General features: G+C 41.0%; 1 protein-coding gene across 5 annotated transcripts in view; it reads left to right on the top strand.

Moving 5' to 3' along the window:
• The window catches only part of WDR17 (WD repeat domain 17), a 59,616-nt gene that overhangs the window by 5,345 nt on the left and 26,951 nt on the right, over positions 1–27,320 (top strand). For 4 of the 5 annotated variants that reach the window (XM_048509510.1, XM_048509509.1, XM_048509513.1 and 1 more), the window contains exons 2-10: positions 10,361–10,489; positions 13,117–13,300; positions 15,638–15,868; positions 19,082–19,333; positions 20,091–20,213; positions 21,205–21,392; positions 21,833–22,001; positions 22,924–23,015; positions 24,895–24,977. In XM_048509510.1, the coding sequence (XP_048365467.1) occupies positions 10,367–10,489; positions 13,117–13,300; positions 15,638–15,868; positions 19,082–19,333; positions 20,091–20,213; positions 21,205–21,392; positions 21,833–22,001; positions 22,924–23,015; positions 24,895–24,977 (1,445 nt within the window). In that variant the 5' untranslated portion in view covers positions 10,361–10,366. The remainder of the gene's footprint in view (positions 1–10,360; positions 10,490–13,116; positions 13,301–15,637; positions 15,869–19,081; positions 19,334–20,090; positions 20,214–21,204; positions 21,393–21,832; positions 22,002–22,923; positions 23,016–24,894; positions 24,978–27,320) is intronic. The other variant, XM_048509511.1, reaches the window with a different exon arrangement.

The following is a 27,320-nucleotide window of genomic DNA, read 5'->3' as shown; positions in this document are numbered from 1 at the left end:
GTGACCCCTCCCACACCGGCAGCTGAAACATCCCCCTCTCCACCTCACAGCCCAGCCAGAGGATCCCCGTCTTCGATGGATTCAGTTTTAACCTGCTCTGTTGCAACCAACCAGCGACCGCCTCCAAACAATGCTGTAGAGCTGCAGGGCCGGTGGCTGTTCCCCTCTCCATCAACAGAATGAGCTGAGTGTCATCCGCATACTGATGACAAGACAGCCCAAAACTCCGTACCAGCTGAGCAAGGGGTCGCATGTAGATATTAAATAACAGCAGGGATAATAGTGCCCCCTGGGGTACACCGCAATCAAGCGGGCACTTCCGGGAGGCCTCATCCCTGCACCTCACTTGCTGAGTCCGCCCCCGGAGAAACGAGGCAATCCACTGAAGGACGGTGCCCCGCACTCCAGAGGCAGCCAGGCGGTGGGTCAAAAGGTCATGGTCGACCACATCAAACGCTGCGGTAAGATCTAGCAATACCAGCAGCGCCGATCCGCCTTGGTCAAGCTGCATACGGAGTGTATCTGTGACGGCGACGAGAACAGTCTCCGTCCCATGCCCAGCACGGAAGCCGGACTGGAAGGGGTCGAAAGCCGATGTGTCATCCAGGAAGCCTTGAAGCTGCTCCAGCACCACTCTCTCAATTACCTTCCCCAGAAACGACAGATTCGAAACGGGGCGGTAATTGGCCAGATCCCTAGGATCTAATGATGGTCTTTTTAAGAGTGGGTGGACCACTGCCTCCTTCAACCCATCTGGGAAAACTCCTTGCTCAAGGGAGTTATTGATGATACTCAACAGATGGGGTCGTAGCTCCGCCTGGCAGGCTTTCACAAGCCAAGACAGGCACGGATCCAGAGGACAGGTAGTAGGTCTAACAGCAGCTAAGGTCCTGTCTACTTCGGCTTCATAGAGTAGGGAGAAGTCCTTCTGCTTTTTTCCTTTCTCTCATACATATTTGAGCTGGAGTTGTCAACTCTTGGTTTAGATATTCCTGGAGATTTATAAGTGGAACTTGGGGAGCACCAGGTTTGGGCAAGGGAGGTACCTCCACAGGGTATAATGCCATAGAAACCGTCCTCCAAAGTGGTCATTTTCTCCAGGAGAACTGAACTCTGCCCAAGCCTGCCCTTGAGAATGACTGCTCTGGATTTGAAGATGGATGTGGTCAGTTGAAAAGTTTTAAACAGTTAAAGAGAACATTGCAGCCTTGACATGCTTGAATATGTATGTTTGGAGCTTTAGCCCGCCCAGATTATTACTCTTAACCTCAGCGGAGAGATGAATGAGTGTCCATATTGAATCCCTGGCAATTGTGTGGTCGCAGCATTTTGGAGGAAGGGGAGTAGTTGAAGTCAGACCCACCATAGAGCATGTTACATTAATCAGACCTGGATATGATCAGAGCATGGTCTTTGTAAAGTTAAATTGTTTAGGTGTTATAAAGCAAAGCATTTTTGCTCTTTTGATATTAAACTTCTCAAATTCTTGGCTAAACTTAACATAAAGCAACTGGAGTCCAGGGCTCTGATTATCTGTGGGGCGGGGGCAGGCAGAGTTATTCCTGGTTCTTTTCTTCAACACCTGTTCTAAAAAGCTGCAGGGGGCATGATTTCTCTGGAGTTCAAGAGTCTCTGTTCCTCCCTCTGCTTGGATGTCCCCACTGTTTCGCTCTTTGACAGTATACCTGGCTGAGAAAGGCTGTTTAGTCTCTGTCTATGCACTGCTTTATTTCATCTCTACAGATGACCCTAGATAGTATCTCTCCTTAGAGAGCCAGCATGGTGTAGTAATTAAGCATGGTAGATTTTAATTTGGGATAACTGAGCTTAATTCCCCACTCCTCTACATGAAGCCTGCTATGTAATGTTGGGCTAGTCACAGTTCTTTTAGAACTCTCTCAGCCCATGCAGTGGCAAACCTCCACTGAATGTCTCTTGCCTAGAAAACCCTTCAGGGTTGCAATACATCTGCTATGACTTGATGGCACACAGACACCCACATCCAGGATCTGTCCTAGCCCTTTGACTAGCCCTGCTCCTTTTCTGCCACACACTAAGTTTGGTTACTATTCCTGTCAATCACAGTCTTTTGCCACATTCAAAATGCCTCAAGGACTCCACTTCTGCTGTGAGAGCTATGCAGCCAAATAGAAAGTTTTGTTTTTGCAGAACTTCTGTCCGGGCAGTATAAGGCTCGAAATGGTCTGTCCCAAACTGAGCAGTGCACATTCTTAAACTCCAGCAGCAGAATGAGGACGGGGAACAGATAAGTGTCCAATTCCAACAGGGCTGCTGAGTCTCCAGTCAGCATCAGGGATGCCATGCTTCAAGTTCCCTCTGAGGAAATTAAGAATTAAAATATATTAAACATTAATTAAAAACACTCTAGCATTGCCTGCATGTTGACATCACTTCCCATGCCAGGTCCCTGATCCCTTCCCTCCTGCCAGTTACCAGGCTGAGCCTGGCAACCCTAAATTCATATGACAGTCAAGAACTGCACAGACTGGATGGAGACTCTTTATCTGGGCTAGAGCACCCAGTGCCTGAAGGATGACCTGAACTTCTGCCACAGAAAAAAGTAGCTGTTTTGCTGCATGAAGATCCACAATGGGGAATAGCAGCCATGGACAATCCCATTCTGTAAGTATGGAGGAGTAGCAGGAAGATAGGTTCCATCTAAATGAAGCCACTGTGAATATGGTGAATATTAATTTTCAGTGTGAAGACAGACTGTTCCAGAAATTGGTGGGGGGGGGGCGTTGTTCAGTGGCAGGAATAATCTACTGTACATCACCACCATCCTGTGCCATCTATCCTATATCAGAATCTGTGCAGGGCAATTTCCTTTTTGGACCTCACTTCTCACATGTACTGTGAGAATGCTGTGGAAGAGGGCTATTGCTGCAGATGGGTGTGGGTTGTTAGTGTTAAAAAGAAAAAGCAATAGATAGTTTTCTCATTTTAGTGCAGTAAAGCAGGTGTGGGAGGAAGTTGTTGGTCTTTGTACAGCTTGTAGTCTGAATTAGAGATGTGAAGGCCTGGAAAATTCAGACAAAAATTTTGAGCAGTACTGAACCTCCTATGAAATATTTTCTCTTTTTGAATGAGTAAAATGATTTTAAAGACAGTGTGAGCATGCTGTAGAAATATATAAAATCCAGTATGCATTGCTGGATCTTCATGAGGAAAACATGCAGGGTTTTCATTCCTTTGCAACTGTTGCATGTCTTCCCTTGTTCTTTTGACCTGACTTGTGGCTGGCCTCACCTCTTCCTCAAACCACTGTGACACATGTATCACAGCTTGGGGCAGAAACTACACCAAAGCCTCAGAAGAAAATTCTGAACATTTTATTCAGGATTAAGTTCTTGTCTGACCAGTAGCTACAGAAGAAAGAAGACAGCATCTAGAATTATCGGGATGCATCAACTTGGCAGTTTTATATCAAGTCTATTTTGCCTGTAGAAAAATAAGGAATTTATAACTTTTAAATTCCATAGATATGTCAAGTGTTTCAATTTTATATGCCGAGTTTATAAATCATAATTTATAATGTATAAATTATGCATTGCCTTTTGTTAAAGCAGTAAAATTAGTGTAGGTAGGTTTGATAAGACAATAATGCACATATTTAATTCCTCCCCCCACAAATATCCATTTTTAACTTATCTCTCCCCAGGTAGCAGGAGGTTTTCCCTCCTGTGGTTTTAAAATTTCTTGAAATCTTCTCTAGTCTGAATTGAAGAGGGCGTAAGATTCCCGATCACTTTGCCTTTGTAAACTTGGTTCACAATTACCTCTCAATATCATGAATCATTTGTATAGTCCTCCGTAGGAACAGGACTAGGTGTGTGGCTCGCCAGTGAAAGGGCTAAAATGTAGAGGAGTTGAGATGGGTCTTATGGCTTTCAATAAGCCCCTCCCTCTTTATGCCATCAAGACATAGCAGACTTATGGCAAGACCATACCCTGCTTCCATAATTTGATAGAGGGTAACATAGTTGTTGTGCCATTATAAACAGATTTATATCCTTCTAAGCCCATTGCTTTCAGTGGATTGAGGATATGTCATTACTTTGTAAAGCACTGTTGGTAATCTCCCAGAAAGTACATATATCTTCACATAATAAATAGCTTCTAGGAGGAATTCACTCCTCCTAGAAGTTAGTTATTATGTGCAGATACATGTACTTTCTGAGAGATATGGTAATAATTATTTGCTTAGGTGGTTTTAAAAGTGAATAGGACAAGTTGATGGGTCTGTTGTTAGCTAGTAGCCATGATAGCTAAATGGAGCTTCCATGTTCAGATTATTTCTGAATAATAGGTGCTAGGAGTACACAAGAATGAAGAAAGGTAGCTACAGTTCTTTGTCTGCTAAACAGTTGTCTATACCGTAGTATATGGTGCTAGAAAGACTGTTGTCCTATTGTTCTTTACAATTTTGTCTGGTGTTCAAAGATAACAGGATATTTTTAAAGGTACACGGTTCTGAAAAAAGCAAATACTAATACTTGTAGTCACTTTCCCTCCTTGTTATCGAGTTTAAAAATCAACAAAAACTAAGGCTCCTCTGGGCACATGTGGAACAGCCATTACTTTTTGTATTGAAAAATGTGCTAGTATGGCCTCCAAGTAACCCCCAAATGTACAATGGGTTCCCATACTAACAATTCTGTACTGAAGAGGAAGAGTGTTGAGCTGTGAAAAGTATATGCTGGAAGTTACATTACACATTATTGTTTCTGGCTATTCAATCTTTGGCAACAAGCAAAAGCGCAAAAGCGGATACAGGATGCACGTTGATCCTTCTGTTTGCTGTCATCTTCTGATTTAACTGTTCTCAATCTGTAATATAGGACCAGTTGTGATGATCAAGGATTATCTTTATAGTGAAGAATTATTTGCATCTCCTTAAGCAAATCATTTATCAGACTCTTCCCTATGTGTAAACTACAAAAAATAAAGTCTTTATGTGTCTTGTCCCTGTGCAAGGTACAGTTATGAAACACATAAAACAATCTTTAAACCATCATAAAATATACTTTAAAAATGATCCCCGTCCCCCATCTTAACCCTTCTAAAAATACATAATCATTCCTCCCGCATAATGCCCCCCAACACACTTCAAAAATTGGGTTGGGGCTGCACCAGTGGAGCACCAGCAGGGCAATAGCGGGTACCAAGTAAAAAGGGAAATATGGGGAGAGGGAAGGACACTGTCCAGGGGGGATTACCCATATGCCCAGTTGGTCTTCGCCAGGTGTCTAAACTCTTGCAGAGCCGGTGTCTGGAGGACTCTCCCTACAGAGTGGCCCATACACCCAAATCTTGGAAGGTGACGGAGCTGCCAGCAAGTGCCCCCCCTCGCTGACAGCACCCATCAGGTCTACATGGGAGGAGGCGTTCCTTCAGATATATAGGGCCTAGGCTGTGTTGGACTTTGTATGTGCTTGCATCTTGAATTGAGTCCAGCAGTGAATAGAGAGCCATTGCAGTTCCTTCAGGATAGGTGTTGTGTGATGACGTCCTGAGATATCCGCCCCCTCCTGATGCCCCGCATACCATCTGGACATACCATCTGCGGCGATCTGCCGGTCCACTCTCAAGGGAGTATGGAGTAGGGAGTTAAGGTTTGGACGCCATTTTTTGAAACGTGAGTTTTTGCAAGTTATGATGCTGCTACTGTTTTAATGGATTTTAAAGTATTTTGATTTTTATTGTTCCTTATGTTGTATTGTTTGTGTTGGTTTTATTGTACACCACCCTGAGCCCTTTGGGGGTAGGGCACTCTATTAAATTTAAATAATAATAATGATGATGATGATGATGATGATGATGATGATGATGATGATGATGATGATGATAGCAGCAGCAGCAACAGCAGTAGCAGCAGCAGCAGCAGCCAGGCTGCCTCATTCTGAACCAGCCCTAAATTCTGGACCATCTTTAAGGGAATGCCCAGGTAGAGTGCATTACAGTAGTCTAACTGGGAGGTTACCAGTGCATGGATGATTGTGGCCATGTCACCCTGGTCCAAGTAAGGGCAGTTCTGGAAAACCAGCAGGAGAAACTGGTGGGCCCTCCTTGCCACCACTGCAATGAGATTCTAGTGACAGTGACAGATCCAGAATAACCTCCCAGGTCTTGCATTCTGTATTTTTGTGGTAAAACCAGCCTTCTCAGAGTTGAGGGCCTCTTAATCTCCCAGACTTTGGGACCCAGCACACACAACACCTCCATTTTGTCAGGAGTCAATTTCATTTGTCCTCACCCAGTCCATGATAATTTCCAGACAGTGGTCCAGCACTGACAACTCTTCACCTGATGCAGATGGAACTGAAAGGTAGAGCTGGGTTTCATCAGCATAGTGCTGACAATCCACCCAGAACCCCCCAATGACCTCTCCCAGTGGTCTCAGCTAGATGCTTAACAACATAAGGGATAGCATTGAGCCCTGGGAAACCCTACAAGGGAGTTCCCAGGATCCCAAGCAGCTGTCTTGCACTGCTGCCCTCTGGAACTGATCACTGAAGTAGGAGGAGCACCACCATAATACAGTGCTTCCAACTTCCAGCCCCGCAACCAGTCCAGTAAGTCTAACTATATCTCTCTTATGTCTGTGAAATAGAGAGAAACTGTATGAAGAAGTGGACTGTGTTTTAAGAATTCTCAGGCATGTATCTCTGAATGGCCTTTGACTAGTCCTTTATAGCCATACTTTCCTGTTCTTTGTGGATGTGTGTGCCTGCACAGGTTGTATTGTGAAAAACTTCACCTACAATCAGAAGTAAAACAGAAGGAATTTGGGAAAATTCTCTCTCTCTCTCTCTCTCTCTCTCTCTCTCTCTCTCAAATGGTACCTCTTGGAGAGCTGTAGTTGCCAGGCTACAGACATTGCTGTGCTGCATGTGTAGTGTGCGATACAATGCTCAAGCTTGTTTTCAGCGTCCATTAGAAGGTTGATGTTATTCTGTTAGCATGAAGATTTAATTTCTTTGTCAGTAAAGCTGTCTCATTCTACAGCCAGACAGAGGCTGCAGGTTTGGAATTTGTAAGGCTTTGGAATGGACATGGAAATCCTTAAGTGGCTCACAGCAAATGACACCTGTGTTAAGGTAGGGATAACCTAGTCACATATCTGCAAATAGTGATCCGAGCTGTAATAGTCAAGTCCATTTTATTGGATATGGGTATATGTTTAAAGGGATTTGAAGTAAACAGTCTTCTAATTTGCCACTCATACTATTTTTAGTGATCAGGAAGCACATAAAATGTTACTACTAGTTCCCATTGCTGAAAAAAGACTCTTTTTTGCTTCCCACTCTCATCTCCTTGGTAACAGTAGAAAACCTTTTACCAGTGTAGTATTCACAATGAGGAATTTAAGTACAGAAAAATCATACAGATGTCCAAACTCCATACAGCTATTGCTATTTGATTTTTACCTTGTATCACAGTTGCTCATTTGGGAAGAATTAAAGATTGCTATTGTTAGTTTAACAGATAAAGTTTTTGGGAGATTTCCCCAATGTTGTGATGATTCTCTTTGTTGCACTGTGGATAATTAAATCTTGTAAGGCTTGGGTTGCAGTGAGGTTACAGAATAAATGCATATTGGGCCTAGGGGAACAAGTTCTAGCCTATTGTCTTTAAAGTGAGTAAAATTATTTCCTTATCAATGTAATTTTTAAAAGAAAAATTGATGCTGCCCTTCTCCTTAAACACTGACATTATGCATAGCTTTCCAAAGTGTACAGTATTATCCCAAGATTCTGTGCAGACTTGCTCAGGATTGTCATATTAGTTGGTTAGAGCCATTGACTCCCTTCCACTAAGTGGAAAGGGCCTTGTTCCATTAGCAGATGGTGCCTCACAGCAAGCAGGAGTCAGAATAGTCTGTATTTATAGCAGTTCTACCCAAATTGGACATTCATGCTTTTTGAGCATGGAGGCATGTATGGTAATAATCATTGGGTACACTGAGGGAAATGGCAGTTGCTAGAATCTTAATATGGCAATAGAGTTATGTTTCTGTCTACATAATAGGATGGGCAGGTCGCAGAAGTGAAAGGCAGAATGTCAGATCTCCATAGAGTGGACCATTTGAACTATGGGTTGTATTTGTATGTGTTGGTAATGGATTTCTTCCAAGATGATCTTAGATATGTGACAAGAGACACAGCCGATAAAGGTAAATTTGGTTGACTGCGTTTATAAAGCACATTCAGGCATTACACACTTGGGGCAGAGTAACAAATGGACTGGACGGATAATCTCATTGGCCATCCTGTTTAAACTCTAATTTCCTTCCGTCCCAAAGAATATCATAGTAAAATAGTTGAAGCCCAGCCCAATTTTCTTCTTTCTCCCCATAGTGCAGAGTATGAGAGAACCTAAGAATGTAAATCCTAGATTAGGCCACAGTATAGCTTTCAATAACTGATAATTGGTAGTGATGAAATTTAGTTGACATATTACTTGTTGCATGAAAACAGATGCATTCTACCATCAAGAAAGAAATTGCTTCATTTGAAGAATGATATATTGTTTTGCCCTGAGATTATAAGACGCAGGGCCTTCTGACATCTCCTTTCCTATCACCATTATCTGCGTAGAAGTGGTATGGTTTTATATGTGTGTACCTGCTTTGTTTCAAGCTTGCTTTCTTGTTAATCATAAGCACGGGAAGTTCCTCTATACTCCATTAGTCCAGGACAGAACTAATTTACACACACTAAAAATAAGTTTTTTAAAACATTTGTCCTGATTGAACATGCATACTACACTGTAATAGCCTGAATACTTCACCAGATATGAATCCTGTGCAATCTGAATTTATGATAAAATGCTTATCATAAAGGAGCAGCAGTGGTGTAGTGGTTAAGAACAGGTGTGCTCTAATCTGGAGGAACAGGGTTTGATTCCCCACTCTGCCTCCTGAGCTGTGGAGACTTATCTGGGGAATTCAGATTAGCCTGTACACTCCAACACACCCCTGCTGAGTGACCTTGGGCTAGTCACAGCTCTTCTGAGCTCTCTCAGCCCCACCTAACTCACAGGATGTTTGTTGTGAGGGGGGAAGGGAAAGGAGTTTGTAAGCCCCTTTGAGTCTCCTATAGAAGAGAAAGGGGGATATAAGTCCAACTCCTCCTCCTCCTCCTCCTCCTCCTCTTCTTCTTCTTCTTCTTCTTCTTCTTCTTCTTCTTCTTCTTCTTCTTCTTCTATCTCATATACACTTATTCCAGGGAGGCAGAAAATATTTGAATATCATAAGTCCAGTCTTAATTTGAATCTTATCAGATTTAGCTTTTAATGTTTGCTATTAATAAGCCATGTAATCATCAAATAGATGAAAGACCAAAGGCCACACCGACTAAACAACATATGCAGAACTCATATTTTCTTTGTTTACATATTATTGTGTGAGAGTCCTCCTGTTGCATTTTTTAATGGAAATATCAGTTTGCGACTTCTTCATTCATGTTACACTTTGGGGGACAAGTAGAATGAATTAAACGCAATAAGAGCCCTTCCTTCTTTCAAGCTCCTTTGATCTAAAGATCTTGAGTAGTAAATAGGGAGTTTTTATTTCTTTAAGGAAAATATGGTGGAGAGACACTTGGCCACTGCTAGTGCGATTCTTGGTTCTCCATGCTCCAGCAAGTAGGGGACTATTTTATCTTTTGTTATGATAAAGAGTAAGCTAGTTAAAATAGGGGCAATCCATAAATCATGATAAGAATTATAGTGAGGGCATTCCAAAATCATGTGGGATTGAGAGTCAGTCTTCTTCAAGTTGGATTGTAAAAGCCTATCTGAATAAGGCAAATTATATCCAATAAAACTGCTGATTGTGCAGCATTCAGACATGCAAGCTAAATGGTCTACAGTACTGAGGGACTGTTAGGTTTCTAATATAAGCTAGGATGTCTAAAGATGAAAGAATGCCAAATAACTGGGTGGGGCATATTCTTCAGGCTTGAATAATTGAACTAAAATAATCTAGATCTTATATATATATTTCTTAATGATTAATATAGATTCACTTCTTCCAAGTCTTAATATATTGGTTGTTGTGGGTTTTCCGGGCTGTGTGGCCGTGGTCCAGTGGATCTTGTTCCTAACGATTCACCTGCATCTGTGGCTGGCATATTCAGAGGTGTATCACAGAGCGGAGTCTGTTACACACTGTGTCCAGTGAGAAGGGAATGTTTTAGTGGGGTATATAATGTCCATGTCCCAAGGACATGAATTAAGCAATGTTTTAATCACACTTAATTCTGCTTCACAACAAAGTTCTTAATGGAGTGTCTGGGTTGGATCCATTTAATTTATTCTCACTTTATTTTCGTAGGCAAAAATGGCACAGGTCAAGCAAGTGGGCCTATTAGCTGCTGGGTGTCAGCCATGGAACAAAGATGTATGTGCTGCTAGTGGGGACAGGTTTGCCTACTGTGCAACTCTTGCCATTTATGTATATCAGGTGAGATGGAATTTGACAACTTTCTGTTTGAGTATTTTTCTTGTTGTTGCACATTCCATACAAGGCATCGCTGCATGCTTAAGTGGTGCATATTGTTATCGGATGAACATCAGTAGAACAAAAATAGAATGTTAATGTGACTCAACATTTTAGGTTAAGATTCATAAAACCAGAATAAATATGGTTCTGTGATAAAAGTACTCCAATTTATTTATTTGAATTGAATTTAATGGCATTTAAATTTATTTATTTATTTAAAACATATATAAGCCATCTTTCCCCTTTGTTGAACTTAAGGAAGCTTACAATGGTGGATTCCACACAGCATAAATATAACATCTTTAGGACTCTATAAAAAGTGTTTGGGGGAAGAACTTCACACAGCTCTCTTCCCCCAAACTACTTCAGCCTGTTTTATTTTTATCAACCAGGGTTTTTCAAAAACTGCTAAACCAGATGTTTCCTGAGTTATGTTTGCTGAGCAAACACAAGCAGGCAGAAAACGCTTTATTTCTCCCACTTGAACCTCTTACTTTCATTTCCGCTGCTCATAGCCACCATTTTGGTGCTGCAGCAGATTCTCTGTAAGGGTTCCCCACGGAAGTTTCCTCTGCTTGCAGCTCATCTGTGTGCGATTTCTCTGTTAAAAGTAGACGAATAAAGTTTATTTTGCCTAGCAATCCCTTGTGCATGTAATTTTTCCTTTTTTTGTTTTGAGGGGAATGTCTGTGAAGCTACAGTGACACAAATATGTGCAGTTTCTCTAATTGTATTGCTGTAGATTTGTAGACATCCCCCTCAAAACAAACAAACAAAAAAGGAAAAACAGCACATGCAGGGATTGCTAGGCAAAACAAACTTTATTCATCTACTTTTTACAGCGAAATTGTGTGTGGATGAGCTGCAAGCAGAGGAAACTTCCACAGGGAATCTTCATGGAGAATCTGCTGCAGCACACAAAATGGTGGACACAACTGTGAAACTGACAAGAGCTCCGTGTAGCAGGCGGGGAAAAAGATCTGTTTCGTCTGGCAATGCTTGTGTTCTCCCACGCTGTGCAAACAAAATTGATCTTTTCCTGATGTCCTAAAGACATATTTATGCTGTGCGGAATCTGCCAATATAAATAAAACATTATAAAACATAATAAAAATAGCAATTATAAAACACTATAAAAGTAATACATTTGAAAGAATATAATATATGCCACCCATGGATACTGATCAAGCTCCGGTTGCATGAAATCAGTAGTTGCTGATGTGAATTTGTATTCACATCTGCTTCAAAATATTCATCCATCAAGTTTAGTGGGGTTCCTCTGATCATTACATGATCTTTTCTTACCCTGGCACTCAAAGCAGCTTACAATACAAAGGAAAATTGTAAGGCATGGATATACAGGAGGACAGAAAAGGCTTCAAAATCCAAGCAGGTTTTCCTTTCTTTTTCCCTTTCTGCCTCTCTTGGTAGATCTTTCTCCTGATCTAGATTATTATGCTTAGGCTAAGAGTCAAAGGACAGGAGCCCTTTGACTTTGGCACCCCAGAGCTCGTGGTTCTGGGTTCATTCTGCAGAACAGAGGAAATCAACACAGATAGATGCTCCTCAGCTTTTGCTAACCCTGTAGCAGTATATTTCCTGCTTCCTCCTTTCTCAGGAGTTTGCACTGACTCCTTATGTGTTTCCTGACCCCCATCTTTCTTCTTCATTTTCTTGTTCACAAGCATTCCTCCTTGCATCCTTTACAACAAGTTTATTAAAGCAAACTAACAAACCAACATCAGTTGAGCAGTTAGGTACAGTACCAACATAAATTAAAACTTGCCCATGTACATGTAGTACTTTAAATGAGCTTCCCTTTAATCACCAACATTGTTTATAAATCATAGAAAACTTTTGGAAGAAGGGAGGCACCTTTTGGAAGTAAAAATTGAAGAATGAAAGTTGTACTCCTGTACAAGGCATGTGAGCAGGGCTCTTTGGATCCTAGAAAATTACTTCAAGACTGACCACTTTCAAACTCTCTTACCTTTAAAGACTTAGGCCATTTCTTCATGCCGGTGGATGCATGAGACCAGTCGCACGGTCTTGTGTGGGCAGCGCGGAGGCTGTTGTGGCTGCAGAGGTGACTGCCTGTGGGTCGTCCAGTTCACCTACCTCTACTCCCTGAGCAGCTCTGAACGGCTGGAGGGACACGCCCATGCTGCCTTACGACATCTAGTGTGTCCCTCCAGCTGTCCAGAGCTGTGCAGGTAGGAGAGGTAGGTGAACGGGAACACCAGAGGGGCCAGAAGTGGCGCCGGCAGGAAGATGCCGCTTTTGAAAAAACTTGTTCTGGGAGCGAGTTTCAAAAGCGGTGTTTTCGTGATGGTTGGGGGGGCCGAGCTGTGTGAACAGCGCCACAGGGATGGTGTTTTTGCTGCCCTTAGGGCGCTATTTTTTGGCCGAGCAGAAAAAGTCTTATATTTAAAACTATTGCAATCCCTGTAAAATACAATAGCTTTGAAGCTGCTGCCAAAAATTAACATAGATTTTAAATTTGTTTTTAATGTTTGCAAGGGCAGCTCACCAAACATTTAGGGTAGTTCAGAATTTATGGAAATGGTAAACTTGTGTTTCCTTTGTAGCTGGATCATCGGTACAATGAGTTTAAATTACGGGCAATTATGTCTGAGCATAAGAAGACCATCACAGGCATTTCTTGGTGCCCCCATAACCATGACCTGTTTGCAAGTGCTAGTGCAGATAGCCTGGTAATCATTTGGAATGTGACTGAACAAAAAGTTGTTGCAAAACTTGACAGTACAAAAGGTAAGTAAGAAATTCGAGTGTAACAGCACATAGTTACAGAAAAAAATCCAAGAATTTATGTCTAATTATCTTCAAGTAGCAAGTATTGGTTGCATAATTCAGTGCCATAATGGAGCAGCACTATTTTTGCTTAATTGAAGTGTTCATGATTGGTGTTCCTGGTGATAAGGCCATCCTTCTGTTTAGAATGGAGGAACTAAAAGTGCATTTTTCCCTCTCTTACTCTAGTCTAGAAATACCTGGATTACAGCTGATGTAAAATTCTAAATATTCTGATTCATTTTCTTCAAGAGACATTTTCGCAACCAGGTGCAGTTCTATGCAATGCTAGCTGTCTTTGAGGCATCTGTATTTCAACTTCCTTAATCTTATACTTTGGCTATTGAAATTCAAAAATCACGATCAATTCTGTTTTGTGCTCATCAAAATTCCTCTTTCTGAGGATCACCTATGAGTGGTATAGCAGTTTCTTCAGAGACAGTGGTTGCTTTGAAAGGTAAACTATGTGGCAAGGCACCCACCAAGGTATTGGCTCCCCCCAGTCTCCATGCCCCAAATTCTCAGAGGTTTGTTGCGGGTTTTCTGGGCTGTGTGTCCGTGGGCTGGTAGATCTTGTTTCTGGGATGTGTGGCTGTTCAACAAACATCACCAGATGGAAGCTCCTGTTGCAAAACTCCCCTACAAAGGTCATTCTCTGGATTGTTCCCACATTTTGGCCCTGCATTGGCATACTCAAATGGAGCTGAGGCTGCTGGAAGTGGCTGGGCTCCTTCAGGCCTCTGTACAGCAGGACCTCCTGAAGTTGACCAATTTTTTTTCCATTTGTTTTCAGGCAGCCTTCTCATGTTTTCAGCAACTAGTATCTATTCTTGCATCACTGAACCTTCCTGTCAACCCCCTACATGCAGATATACACAAGGTCTACGGGTGTATACCAATTTTTCTGGTATTCTTCAGGTTGAAGTTTAATAGATCCATTTTTAAAAAATCCTTAAAAAGCTGAATCTCCATACTGGTATTGTGGGGGGTAGGGATCAGCTGAAACCAGAAAAATTCCATACTGGTATTGTGGGGGGTAGGGATCAGCTGAAACCAGAAAAATTCCATGCCGCCTCCAAATCCATATGGCTCTCAGAGGTGGCAACACGCAGCTCAATGCTGGGATTGGCCACTGATCTAGGGTTCTGTCCCTTACAGCAGCATATCTGCCAGTTATGCCAGCGTATGGATCAGTCTGCCCCCTGTGGTCCTCCCCCCCAAGCCCTTAGGATTGTGATGTTAATCAGCCTGCTCCAATGACTTTTTAAAATGGATGCATTACTTTAATACAAGACTTGACATCACTTGCTTCTTTCAGTTAGTAAGTACATACATATGAACAATCTTTGCACGAGTACTTTTTCTTACCTAGTGAAATTATAGGACACTCTGCACATACATTGAATCTGATTTGCTATGATGTGTGGGGGTGGAGAGAACAGAGTGAGGTGCCATGACAGAAGTAAAATGTTAAAAATTGGCTTTGCTAGATCATGACTGACCACAATCTAAAAGCAACTTGTGCCGTTTTCAAAGATATTCTTCCTCAGTAATGTGATTCTTAGCTGTAATATTCATTTCCGACAGTAGGGGTATGCAGTTAGTTGCCGGCACAGTGACATAGTCACTTTGAATGCATACCCCTACTGTCGGAAATTAATATTACAGCTGAGAATCACATTACTGAGGAAAAATATCTTTGAAAACGGCACATTAACACGTATTCCGTTTTGATGCGGATGATTCTCCTTGTCCTTATAAGGATTGGACCACTGTTTAATGGATGGTGAGCTTGTGTACAGGACAGCCACGTCCATTGGTCACTTTTTTGATGATAACACGCTGGATTTATTATCTCACTGATAGACTAGTACTGGACTGAATTCCAAAGAATTGTACTAGTGGACTTAAAGGAAGTACACATTTATGAATATTATTGTACTGAGAATTACCAGGATAGTCTATCTGTTTATGAGAGAAGGAATGTGGTTATGGATGTTGATATATGTATGTTATTCATGATATGTTATTATTGTACACTTACTAATTAGGGTATAGTTTGCACGGGGATTAAAATACGTAGCGGCTGGGTGTAACATGTATCCTTCTGTAGTATTACAATACGTTGCACCCCTCTTTATTAATATTAGTTAGCTGAAGGAAAAAATATATCAGAATAATACGGTATGTTCATAAGATTAATATTGAAATGTATGTGTGGCTTTTGGGGGATTAATAGCTCTCTTTATTTGTGTTCAGTACTTGAGGGATGATAACAAATTTTTATATATATTTCAGGGATTCCTGCTTCCCTTAGTTGGTGCTGGAATGCAAGTGATTCAGTAGCATTTGTCTCCCACAGAGGCCCTTTGTATATCTGGACAATTTCAGGACCAGATGGTGGTGTAACCGTACATAAAGATGCCCATAGTTTTTTGTCAGACATTTGTCTGTTTAGGTGGCATCCAAAGAAGAAGGGTAAAGTAGTGTTTGGACACACTGATGGAAGTCTTTCTATTTTTCAGCCAGGTAAGAATGCTCCATTGTAAGACAATTAGTAGCATGTAGTAGTATGTTGCTTATGGAAATGGGTAGAAACCTGTCTCCTGCAGCACATATTTCATTTTAGATTAACAAAAAGACAACAGAGTTAATTAATATGATAACGTCTGCATAGAAAATGTACTAGTATAATACTAGCTGCATTCAGACATTATGGTTAATAAGGTTTGTCTTTTATTTATTTTTATTTTATTAAATTTTAATACCACCCCTTCTCTTTCTTCAGTTTCATACAACCCTTCCTTTTTCCTGCACATGCCGTTTAGCAATTGCAGATTAATTGGTTCACATTGAAACATAGTTTGCGTGGGAACCATAAACTATGGTTTGACTTCCCCTTCCCCAGTGAAAAAACTATGGCTTGACTTTTCCCCCAGGAAGAGTTTGCGGATCTATCTATCTATCTATCTATCTATCTATCTATCTATCTATCTATCTATCTATCTATCTATCTATCTATCTATCTATCTATCTATCTATCTATCTATCTATCTATCTATCTATCTATCTATCTATCTATCTATCTATCTATCTATCTATCTATCTATCTATCTATCTATCTATCTATCTATCTATCTATCTATCTATCATCTATCTATCTATCTATCTATCTATCTATCTATCTATCTATCTATCTATCTATCTATCTATCTATCTATCTATCTATCTATCTATCTATCTATCTATCTATCTAATCTATCTATCTAATCAGACTTTTATACCGCCCCATCCCCGAGGGGCTCCGGGGATATATGTAATGTGTTTGAACTTTATAATACAGTATGTAAACAAATACTGTGTTCACATGAAAATTGAGGTAATTGAGATAATTGATAGTTTCTTTCTAAGATCTCCCAGTTCTACCAAAACAGAACTACAGGTACATTTTTTGGGCGGGGGGAAGGGGAGGGTCTCTTATTGAAGCAGTGTACTTTGTTCTCTTTCCTAGAGAGGTAGTCCCATGACCATGTTCTCATGCATAGTTATCTCCTTCCATTGAAAGCTGTGTTTCTCGATAGGGGAGATCTATCCATGCAAGTCCCAGTTGTTGAAAAGGAATGACTTAGTAACAATGAATTTTAAAACTTAGGCAAATGTAGAGTGAGAGCTGAAAGATAAATTTATGCTGTGTGAGAAGCTATGGTAGAGCTGTATCTGTTTATAACAGAAACTAACTTGGTCCTTTTAATTTTTAACAAGGCCTTAGTAGGAAATTGTAGAGAATCTTCTCCTTCCCAGTGAGCTTGATCCTACAAAGTGCTGTTTTGCCCACCCACAAAGAGCTGAGCGCCTTCAGCGCTACAATTTAAGCTTGAGTCATCATTGAATAACTAGCTGTATACAACAGTGTTTTCTAATTGTTAGTATTTAGAATTGTCTCTGGTGTGTTCACTCTGTTTTCAGCTAATTAACTCTCTGTGGTTAGTATTGACACAAGGGAATATTGCATACTGTAAAGAAAAAAAGTGTGTTGTTCCTGATGAGAACTACGGTATGTGAAATCTTTGCTTTATATTTGGTTCTCCCATGTTCAGAAGTTTGGTGGAGCAGATTTGACCCAATGTTTGAGCCAATGCATGCCAGTAAGTCTCACTGAGTTCAGTAGAGCTTCCTCCAAAATAAATGTGGAAGAAGTTGCAATGTAAACAAAGAAGAAAGATGATCAGTTTGTACTTTAAATATATGAATACTTGATACACTCTTTATATGCACCTTGCTCCTTCTGCTACATCCTTCCAAAGTTATTTCTGAGAGTCCACTTCAATTAGCAAGAGCAAGATATTATTTCTGAGAATTGTCCTTGGTCTGGTAGCTTGAAAACTATTAGGCTATAGTTCACTGTGGCCAAAATAGACATAGCATGGAAGGTCTGGGCTGAACCTCCTGATGTTTTGATTTTTTTCTGAATAGAAATTGTTCTGGATATAGGGATGCTGTAAACAGCAGTGTTCTAGATATAGGGATGCTGTAAACAGTGTTCAGCCATTTCTTCCAGATTTTATCATTGAGGCTAAATTTGCACATACTGACATGCCGAAATTGCTGTAAGTGTCCTGAGGATGGGTATATCACAAGGGTGGGTTGGGGAAGAAGAAAAAGCCTTCCTTTCCCCCCCCCCCCCACCTCTACCTTCCTCTCCATTATCTACAGACAGGGTAGGGGGTGTGATTTCTGCTTCTGGCTTAGAAATACAATCTAGGCACATATAGAGCCATTTTAAGTGCCTGGATCTAGTTCAGGGGTCTGCAACCTGCGGCTCTCCAGATGTTCATGGACTACAATTCCCATCAACCCCTGCCACCATGGCCAATTGTAGTCCATGAACATCTGGAGAGCCGCAGGTTGCAGACCCCTGAACTTGTTTATATGTACATATTTTTAGGCTTGGAGAAATTTCCCTAACAGTTTCCCTAAGAACCCTGCCATGGGAATGAGCTCCATTGAATAGACCTAAGTAGGCTGCTGAGTAACTCTTGCTAATCTTGCTGTCTGTGTCAGAGCGCTAAGATTATACTTTCTTGACTAATTGACTAATTGAAAAGTCCCCTGAATGGGATTCAGTCGTGGTCCAGGGAAGTTGGGAAGATGGTTTGATTGAAAAATCATTCCTAATTTAGATTAGACAAATGGCATGTGAGAGAAACATCTTAAACTACCTCCTTTCTTCTTGCACTGCTCTAATTTTCTGCCCCAGTGTTGCTTTTTAAGTAAAAATCAGTGGTGGGAGATTCACAGTGCCAACCTAACAGGGTTACACTCTTGATTTCAGTGGGCTTATACAGGTGGAACACTGCTTAGAATGGCAGTGCCAGTTACAGATCTTATGTCTTGTTTTCAGGAATTGATGGCATCTGCTAGGAGCAGCTGTTGTCATATCACAGTGGTTTCTGCCCCCTAATATTAAGCAATTTCATTTATGGTTTTTCTTCATAGTGTGAGGATCTGTGACTTGTATGCACCGCCATGCAGAAAGCCTTCCTTGGTCTCTTATGGGGTCTTCTGGGTTTTAATGGGGCATTTTGTGGCCATAGTATGATTGTTATCCTGAGGAAAGTTGGCCTGGAAGAAAGACCTTGAAAATGATGTTCATTATTGGTATTAGAATCTAATATAACTCTTACATTTTAGAAGATACATTTTGTTGGCATTTAATGAGATCCTTCACTTTTATTTTTCAAGGTTGTAAGAATCAGAAACATGTTCTGAGGCCAGAATCTCTTGAAGGGACAGATGAGGAAGATCCAGTTACTGCCCTGGAGTGGGACCCTCTGTCAACAGATTACCTTCTTGTTGCTAATTTGCATAATGGGATCCGGCTAGTTGATTCTGAGTCTCTCTCCTGCATCACAGTCTTTAATTTTCCCAGTGCAGCAGCATCAGTGCAGTGCTTAGCTTGGGTTCCCAGTGCTCCTGGAATGTTCATCACCGGAGGTAAAATCTTTTTCATGTTGTATAAATGATGTAGTGAAATCCAATGCCAGGAACATCAACGTGATACTTCTCTTCACAAGAACATGGATTTCAGTTTCAATTAACTACATGTGAAGACCAGTGTAATGTTTTAAGAAGCTTCGTAACACCACAGTTGTCCTCAAAATATATGTATAAAGCTATATGTTTGGGCAAATTTTGCAAAAAAAAAGTGGTTCCTTGTGATAGAGGAGAAGCTGATCATGAAGGTAACTATTGGCTTGCATCCATGTCCTTGCCAGCACAGTTTCCATCTCTTGCCCACCCCACCCACCCCCCAAAGCCCTGGAGCAGTTTCTTGAGTGGTTTTAAGATGATTTCATTTTTGTAACAGGGGATGAAAATATTTGTGTCTGTGTATGATGGGGGGAGGGTACAGACTGAGGCTGCCACACCTCCTTGGAATAGAAAATAACTAATCTAGTATTTGATTTTCTGGTTGGTACATTTGTGCTGCCATATTTACATAATGAGTTCAAATATTTGTGTTTTCTTCTTTGGAGAACTGGATATAGGGTCTATTTGACATTTTCTATTAATTTTCCTTTTTGGAAATATTTGTGCTACGGGAATGCTTTATGTTAAATTGTATTAGTGTTTCATCTACCAAGACAGGTATTAACAGAGACTTAGTTTGTTACAATTGTAATTGCTGGATTTTTTTATTTACTGTACTATATTTTTTGTATGTTAATCAGACATATTCTTTTTTATACAGATTCTCAAGTTGGTGTATTACGTATTTGGAATGTGTCTCGAACAACTCCACTTGATAACTTTAAATTGAAGAAAACAGGCTTCCATGGTCTACATGTTCTTAGTTCTCCTCCAAAGAAAAAATGTAATTATTAATTTTTTGTTATTTTGGTAGACAGAGATTCAAAATACTTTTTAAAATGTGTCACAATCAACATACTTAACTGGGTCTGCCTTTGTAAGTCTCTTAAACTAAGAGCCATTGTGGTGTGGTATTGGAGTATTAGACAAAAGTCTGGGAGACCTTGGTTCAAATCTTCACTCTGCCATGAAAGTTTACTGGGTGATTCTAAGGCTAGTCAATCACTCTTAATTTGTTTTGTTAAAATTAAACAGTACCACAGAGGAACAAATCTCTTACAAGACTCCTTTGTTTAGAGCATGACTACTAACTTAGGCTGTTTCTGCATGGGTCAAAATCAACGATTTCAGCCTGGTAAAACACTGTTTTTGGGGGGGGGAGCCTTCTCACAGATGCTGCCGCCAAATCGATGCAGCAACGCTCTCTCGCCCCCCCCCCAAACGGTGTTTTTTAACGTTGCTTGGGGACGAGGTTTTTGGAAAACACTGGCTTCCATTCAGTGCCGAACAAACAGCACCAGGTGGAAGCCGGAGTTTTTCCCGTGGCCCTCCCAAGCGGCTCTTACCTTCTGCTGCTTTTTGTCACTTTGTGGAGGCCAGGGGACACGTCTCCTGGCCTCCCACCCCAGAGCCATCGCCCTGGCCTCCACAATGAGATGGAACGCTGCAGAAGGTAAGAGCCATTTGGGAGCGGCACAACCTGTGCGAAGGCTGCGCCACCAGCTGCGCAGCCCGCAGGACCATCCATGCGAACGGTCCTGGGGGGCGCATCGGCATAAACTATGCTGATGCACCCCTGTTAGCTGGCCGTGCAGAAACGGCCTTAGCAAAAGAAGTGATTGTATCCAATCTTTCGTTTTATATCCAGTTAAAAAAAATTAAATGCAAGATTCATTATCCTAGAAACCTTTTAGCTACTATTGTCATGTTGAAAATAATGTTATTTGTGGTAAATATGACAAATATGTGCTAATATGTTTTACCTTTTAATTCAGCGTTTTCTTCACAGTCTCCTAACAAAAATCACCACATGTCATCTACAAGTGAGGCTGTCCCTCCTCCAACTCTAACTCAAAACCAAGCATTTTCTCTCCCTCCTGGGCATGCTGTCTGCTGTTTCATGGATGGTGGAGTGGGGCTTTATGACATGGGAGCCAAGAAGTGGGATTTTCTTAGAGATTTGGTATGTTTAGTCCAATTTTTTATCTTATAACTAAGACATGCAGAGTCTTCAATTGATACTTTATGATTATTACTTGAAATGTACTGACATAAAAATGTAATATGTGATTGGTACCTTTCCCAGAGCCAGCTGCAATTTTCATGATCAAGGTAACTCAGATTTGCAGGTACTCAATGATTATATTATTTCTTGATACCAATGACTATATCTATGAATTACCTGCATCATACATTATGTTCTCTGCCTGAATGCATTGCTGGAAACACAGGGAAAATGCTACATGGATAAGATTTGAAACATCTGAAATCTTCTTACAGAGATCATTAGTTGCATCCTCAGTATATATTTTTTATTTGCTGTAGTGTTCTAAAAATGATTTAGAATGTGTGAATGTGTGAAGCAAAGAGCTGTTATAATGGGGTTTACCCCTGTTGTTCTAGGGACATGTTGAAACCATCTTTGATTGTAAATTTAAACCTGACAACCCTGACCTACTGGCTACAGCATCGTTTGATGGAACAATAAAAGTATGGGATATAAATACTTTAACAGCTGTCTATACCTCCCCTGGTAATGAAGGAGTCATATATTCCCTTTCATGGGCTCCAGGTGAGAATTTTTTTTGTCTTAACAATTCATAATATTTTCTGTATATAAAATATGACACTAAAAATGGGTTATAGGTTTTCTGTTGTTTGGAATGGTAAATCACCATTTGGTAGTATATGGTGATTCTGCAAAAGCATCAACTTTTTAAAAAGCAGGTTTCTATTCATTAAGTTTTCAAAATGAAAAGCCCAAGGGGTTCCTGCAATAGAATTCCTCTTCCAAAGTCTTGGAGAAACTGAATAAATAACGTGCAATAGTGAATATTTGTAGTAAAATTTAGAAGATAAATTAATAGGAATGTGCTTAATTTGTCTGATTCATACCAGTTGCTTGAGCGTTGGTTAGTATCAAGCTTGGCTTAATAGCAGTGCAGAATTACTGTTTATGTGTTACTGCACATAATTTGAATGCAAATGCTAAATAGCACTTTGACAACTGTTTGCTTGAAGTTGGACCTCTCTGTAAGGACAAAGAGAAGTCCTTGTCCTTGCTAAGTAATAATGTACAACCAGCATCATGTAATGAGAAAGGATAGGCATCCTGTTATCTCATTATGAACAAAGAACCGTGAATGTCCTTGGCCCATTTTGTGAAAGGCAGTAGAGAAAACTGGAAACATGAACTTTCTTGATAGTGTTTAAGTGGGATCTGAAACAGAATAATCAGCAAGCAGGAGAGCAAGGTGTTTCTCACACTGTAAATCTGCTGTGAAAAAAATCAGAACATTGAGAGAGTCCTTCTGAGAGAAAAATAGAACAGTGTGTGTGTGTGTGTGTGTGGAGGGGGTTACGTTGTGTGTTCACTGCGAGAAAGTCTTTAAAATGTGTTATCTATTCTTAGCCTTTGGGTTAGCAAATGATGTATATGTGCATAGCTAACCTCTTACCTCTCTCTCTTTTATTTAACAAATGCTTTCCTAAAGGAGATTTGAACTGCATAGCTGCTGGAACTTCCAGAAATGGCGGCTTCATCTGGGATGTCTCACGGGGCAAAATGATAACCCGTTTCAGTGAGGTAAGATGAGTTCATTTTGTTTTAGTTGTTATAAATGAGACTCTAGCTCCAGTTAATGGTTGTTCAGGGAAATGTTCAGTCAGAGTGTTTATTGGTAGCCTGTTTCTCCAAAGAGCAATAAATAGACCAGTAGTATGAACTACAATGGTCAGTAAAAACTAGGGATAACCAAAATGGGAATGTTGTAATATTTTGGAAGTCTCATGTTTATAACTACTCTGGGTCTACCACCAGATGTTGTCTGACCCTGATGGTACTTAATTACATGTGTTTCAGTGGATCTAGAATGGGATTATAGATACACATTAGCATAACGCAGTGACGTAGGTATAGATTTTTTATGGGGGGTTCAGGGGCAAAGCCACACCCCACCCACCCCGGGGGTGTGGCCACACCTCCCCAAGCCACGCCCCTGGCCTCAGTGCTTATAAAAGCAGCTCTCTGAGGCCAGAGATGGCAAACTCCCCTGCCCTGCCTGTCCCGCCCCGCCTCCCAATGGCTGGGCTCCCAGCTGGTAGCCAGCAGTCCCTTCTCTCTCCCCCCCAGGCAGAGGGGTAGCTAGGGAAAATGGAGCCTGGTGCAAAACCTGAGGTTTTTGCCGCCCCCCCCCATAGGTGGCTCCTGTGATGCTGAAATCCACCCCAAACAGCATCACTTTCAATGGTGCTTAAATTAGGGAGCCCAGATCCTCCTTTTAAATCCATCTTAAAGGGAGAATCTGGGGTCCCCAGTTAAAACAACATTGAAAGTGATGCTGTTTTGGGGTGGATTATCCCCACCCTGAAACAGCATCACGTTCAATGTTTAATCTGGGGACCTCAGATTCTCCCTTTAAATCTATGCCAAAGGGGTTGGATTCAAAAGGAGAATCTGGGGAAATTTGGGGGGTGCCTGCTGTCAGGGGTAAATTGTTAAGCTAGCAGCACCAAACATTCAGGGTATCTTTAGGAGACTCTCCTGATGTTACCACCAAGGTTTGGTGAAGTTTGGTTCAGGGGGTCCAAAGTTATGGACCTTCAAAGGTGTAGCCCCCATCTTCTATGAGCTCCTATTGGAAACAATGGTTGATGGGGCACCCCTTTTGGGAGTCCATAACTTTGGACTCCCTGAGCCAACCTTCACCAAATCTGAGTGGTGTCAGCAGGAGACTATCCTGATGATACCACCTAGGTCTAATGAAGTTTGGTTCAGGGGGTCCAAAGATATGGACCCTCAAAAGGGTAGCCCCATCTACTATTAGCTCCCATTGGAAACAATTGGGGATGTGGGCACCCCCTTTGGGGGTCCATAACTTTGGATCCCCTGAACCAAACTTCACCAAACTTGGCTGGTATCATCAAGAGTGTCATCTGACGATAGCCTGAAATCTTGGTGCCGCTAGCCTAAAAAATGCGCCCTCTGCAGGCCAAAAACCGAAAAAACACTTTAAAATTTTAAAAAAACACAAACAGGGGTGCGGAGCTTCGGACATGCAATGGGGGGGGGTTGAACCTGAGAATCCCACCCCCCTTACTTACGTCCTTGGCATAATTTTCTGCCAGGAATTCTCAATGAATTGTTGCAGGCTGTAACTATTCAGCTTTACTTGACTTTGCCATAGTTCTGAGCTGAACAATCCTTCACCTTACATAGAACAGCTGGAGTTTAGTTCATTAGACTTCTTATTGACCAATTATAGCAAGCATATGTACATATGGCAAAAATTGTTGTTCTCCAAAGTAGAAATGCCCTCTAGTGTAGCCAGGAGGTGCATATACCAAATTTGAAGGTAGAAAGCACAGGTGAATTGTGCCAGGAAATAAATGTTACAGAACAATGAATAAGAGAGAAAAAAGGGGTGTATTATTTCTTATTGATAGGCATTTTGCTTTTTTTGAAGCATGGAAAGAGTGGCATCTTCTGCATTGCATGGAGTCATAAAGATTCCAAAAGGATAGCAACTTGCAGTGGTGATGGATTCTGGTGAGTTTACAGTTGAAGATGATCTTTACTATCTATTGAAAGTGATCTTTATTGTCTTTTGAAGACGATTTTTAATTTTGATAGGATTTGTTAATTATTTAATTATCTGGGAAAAATGATTTGATTATAGGCGTTCTGTATTCCAGAAAATAACAGGAAAGTGACTTGCAGCATGATCCAATGGAGAGTTACTCCAGTCTGAGTGCAATAAAATGAATGGGCTTATGCTGGAGTAACTCTACTTAGGGTTGCACAGTTTTCTGTGTCCCTGTAAAAAGAATTCACACTTACAAACCTCATTAAGGTTAGAAGAATTTAAGTCTGAATTGCCTTTCTGTGTTTAGACGGGTTCATGCCTCAGAAGGTAGAGATGTATTGTATATTTCTCCTACGAAGTTAACATCAGACATGACATTTTTGCTACACAAATAGGGTATCATTTAAGAAAAAAGTATGCAACCCGCCCAAAGATTATTTATGTGTGCAGGGACTGGCTGCATCATCTCAGTATGTGTATTCTGCATGGAAAACACGTGTGTATGATTATTATAGGTGTATGACTGACACACAAGCATTCTTCACAGAGAAACCATTGAACAAGCAGAATGTAAGGTTGAGTAAGAAAGAAGTCCTTTTGGAGGAAAAAAGACTAGGGTGTTGTGGGTTTTATGGGTTTTATGGTCGTGTTCCAGTAGTATTTTCTCCTGACATTTCGCCTACATCTGTGGCTGGCATCTTCAGATCCTCTAAAGATGCCAACCACAGATGCAGAGAAACATCAGGAGAAAATGCTAAAAACACACAAAACCCTAGAGATTCCGGCTGTGAAAGTCTTCGGCAATATGAGAAAAAGACTTTTAGGAAGGAATAATAGGGGCAAAGAAATCTTAAAAGAAAATTGCTCCAAATTTATATCAAATCTGGAGCAAATTGGCTCTGGTAAAAATGCCAGTTCTCAGTAGCTTCTGAGACATTATCACTTCTTTTCATTGTGTGGGTGCACCCTGAACATTTCTGTGATTCTGGATTTTATTGCCTAAATAATGGTCTCATTGTTCCTCAGACAATTACAGAAAGACTAGTAGAAATGCCAATGTGTGGCTGGTCTCTGTGATCTCCTTTTTTGGTTTCCAGAGGAAATGGGGATTTTTTTTAAATATACAAGTGTATCATTGGTGGAGAATGGGTATGATATTACCAATGAAAGCAAAAAGGACTAACCCAAAGGTGCAATGAGAATATCCTTGTAGTAAATCCATTGTAATTATCTAGTGTATTTTATCCACACTAGATTATCCTTGTAGTAAATCCATTAAGGAAGACCATCCATGAAAAACCCTTAACTGGTATAAACAATATGCTGACATTTTTATTGTAATAATATGGTATTCCTGTAATGGCGTAGCTTAGAGAAAAACTATGTGTTACCGTTTTTAAAGAGTTGGGTCCAGGTTCCCCAGACCAACTTGGCTTCCTCACAACCTTAAAGCAGCTACAGGGAATTGTGCCTTTTAAAAAAAAGAGATCCCAAACAAGTTTGGAACGCCTATGGGATGGGGTAGAAAGGGCGCCTGCATCCCCCCAAAGTTGTTTTCACACAGAGGAAAAGTGCTGGGAGAGAATTGTTTTTCCATTTTTGCTGTTCCATGTACAGTGTTCTGTGCTGGTGGAACAGAATAAATAGGAAAGTAACTCTCCCCCCTGCAGTGGTGTTTCTGCATGCGGAAATGGTTTGGCAGGGAGGTAGGAGCCTTTCCTCTCCCATGGCAGTATTTCAGGCCCATTCGGGCACAATCTTTCCGGGTTTTTTTTTAAAGAAGCAGTTGTTGGGTGACTGTGGGGAACCCAACTCTTTAAAAACACTAATGTGTAGTTTGACTCTCAGCAGCAGCACATAACATGTGTGTGGAATACCCTAGGGTCAGGCCTTGGCATCTCCTGTTTGGAAGGATTTCATGTCTGCCTGATGCCTTGAGCAATCACTACCAGTCACAATGCATAATTCTGGACTGTATGGACCAAGAGTCTGACACAGTACAAGGAAGTTTCACACATTCATATGTATGAAACTATGACATAATATTTCTGAGCTATATTTGTGCAAAAATGCTGTGTAGTGTATATGAGAATCTGAATATCTAAATCTAAACATGACCAGATCTGTGGATATTTAAAACTACAGACTGGAGCCATGAACAAAATAGATCTTTTAGTGGGGAAAAAAGCCCTAGGTTTGAAAAGCCACTCTAGATTTGAAGTCAGACAGACAGACACACCAGGCCCCGGGGGGGGGGGGGGTTTCCAAAATTAATAGAAGCCACACTTGTGTCTTTAAAAAACAAA

Source organism: Sphaerodactylus townsendi, linkage group LG10 (assembly GCF_021028975.2).
Source record: "Sphaerodactylus townsendi isolate TG3544 linkage group LG10, MPM_Stown_v2.3, whole genome shotgun sequence".
In the NCBI taxonomy this organism is placed as follows: domain Eukaryota; kingdom Metazoa; phylum Chordata; class Lepidosauria; order Squamata; family Sphaerodactylidae; genus Sphaerodactylus; species Sphaerodactylus townsendi.
Note: the sequence above shows the minus strand (reverse complement) of the source record. Positions and strands in the feature narration are given on the sequence as shown.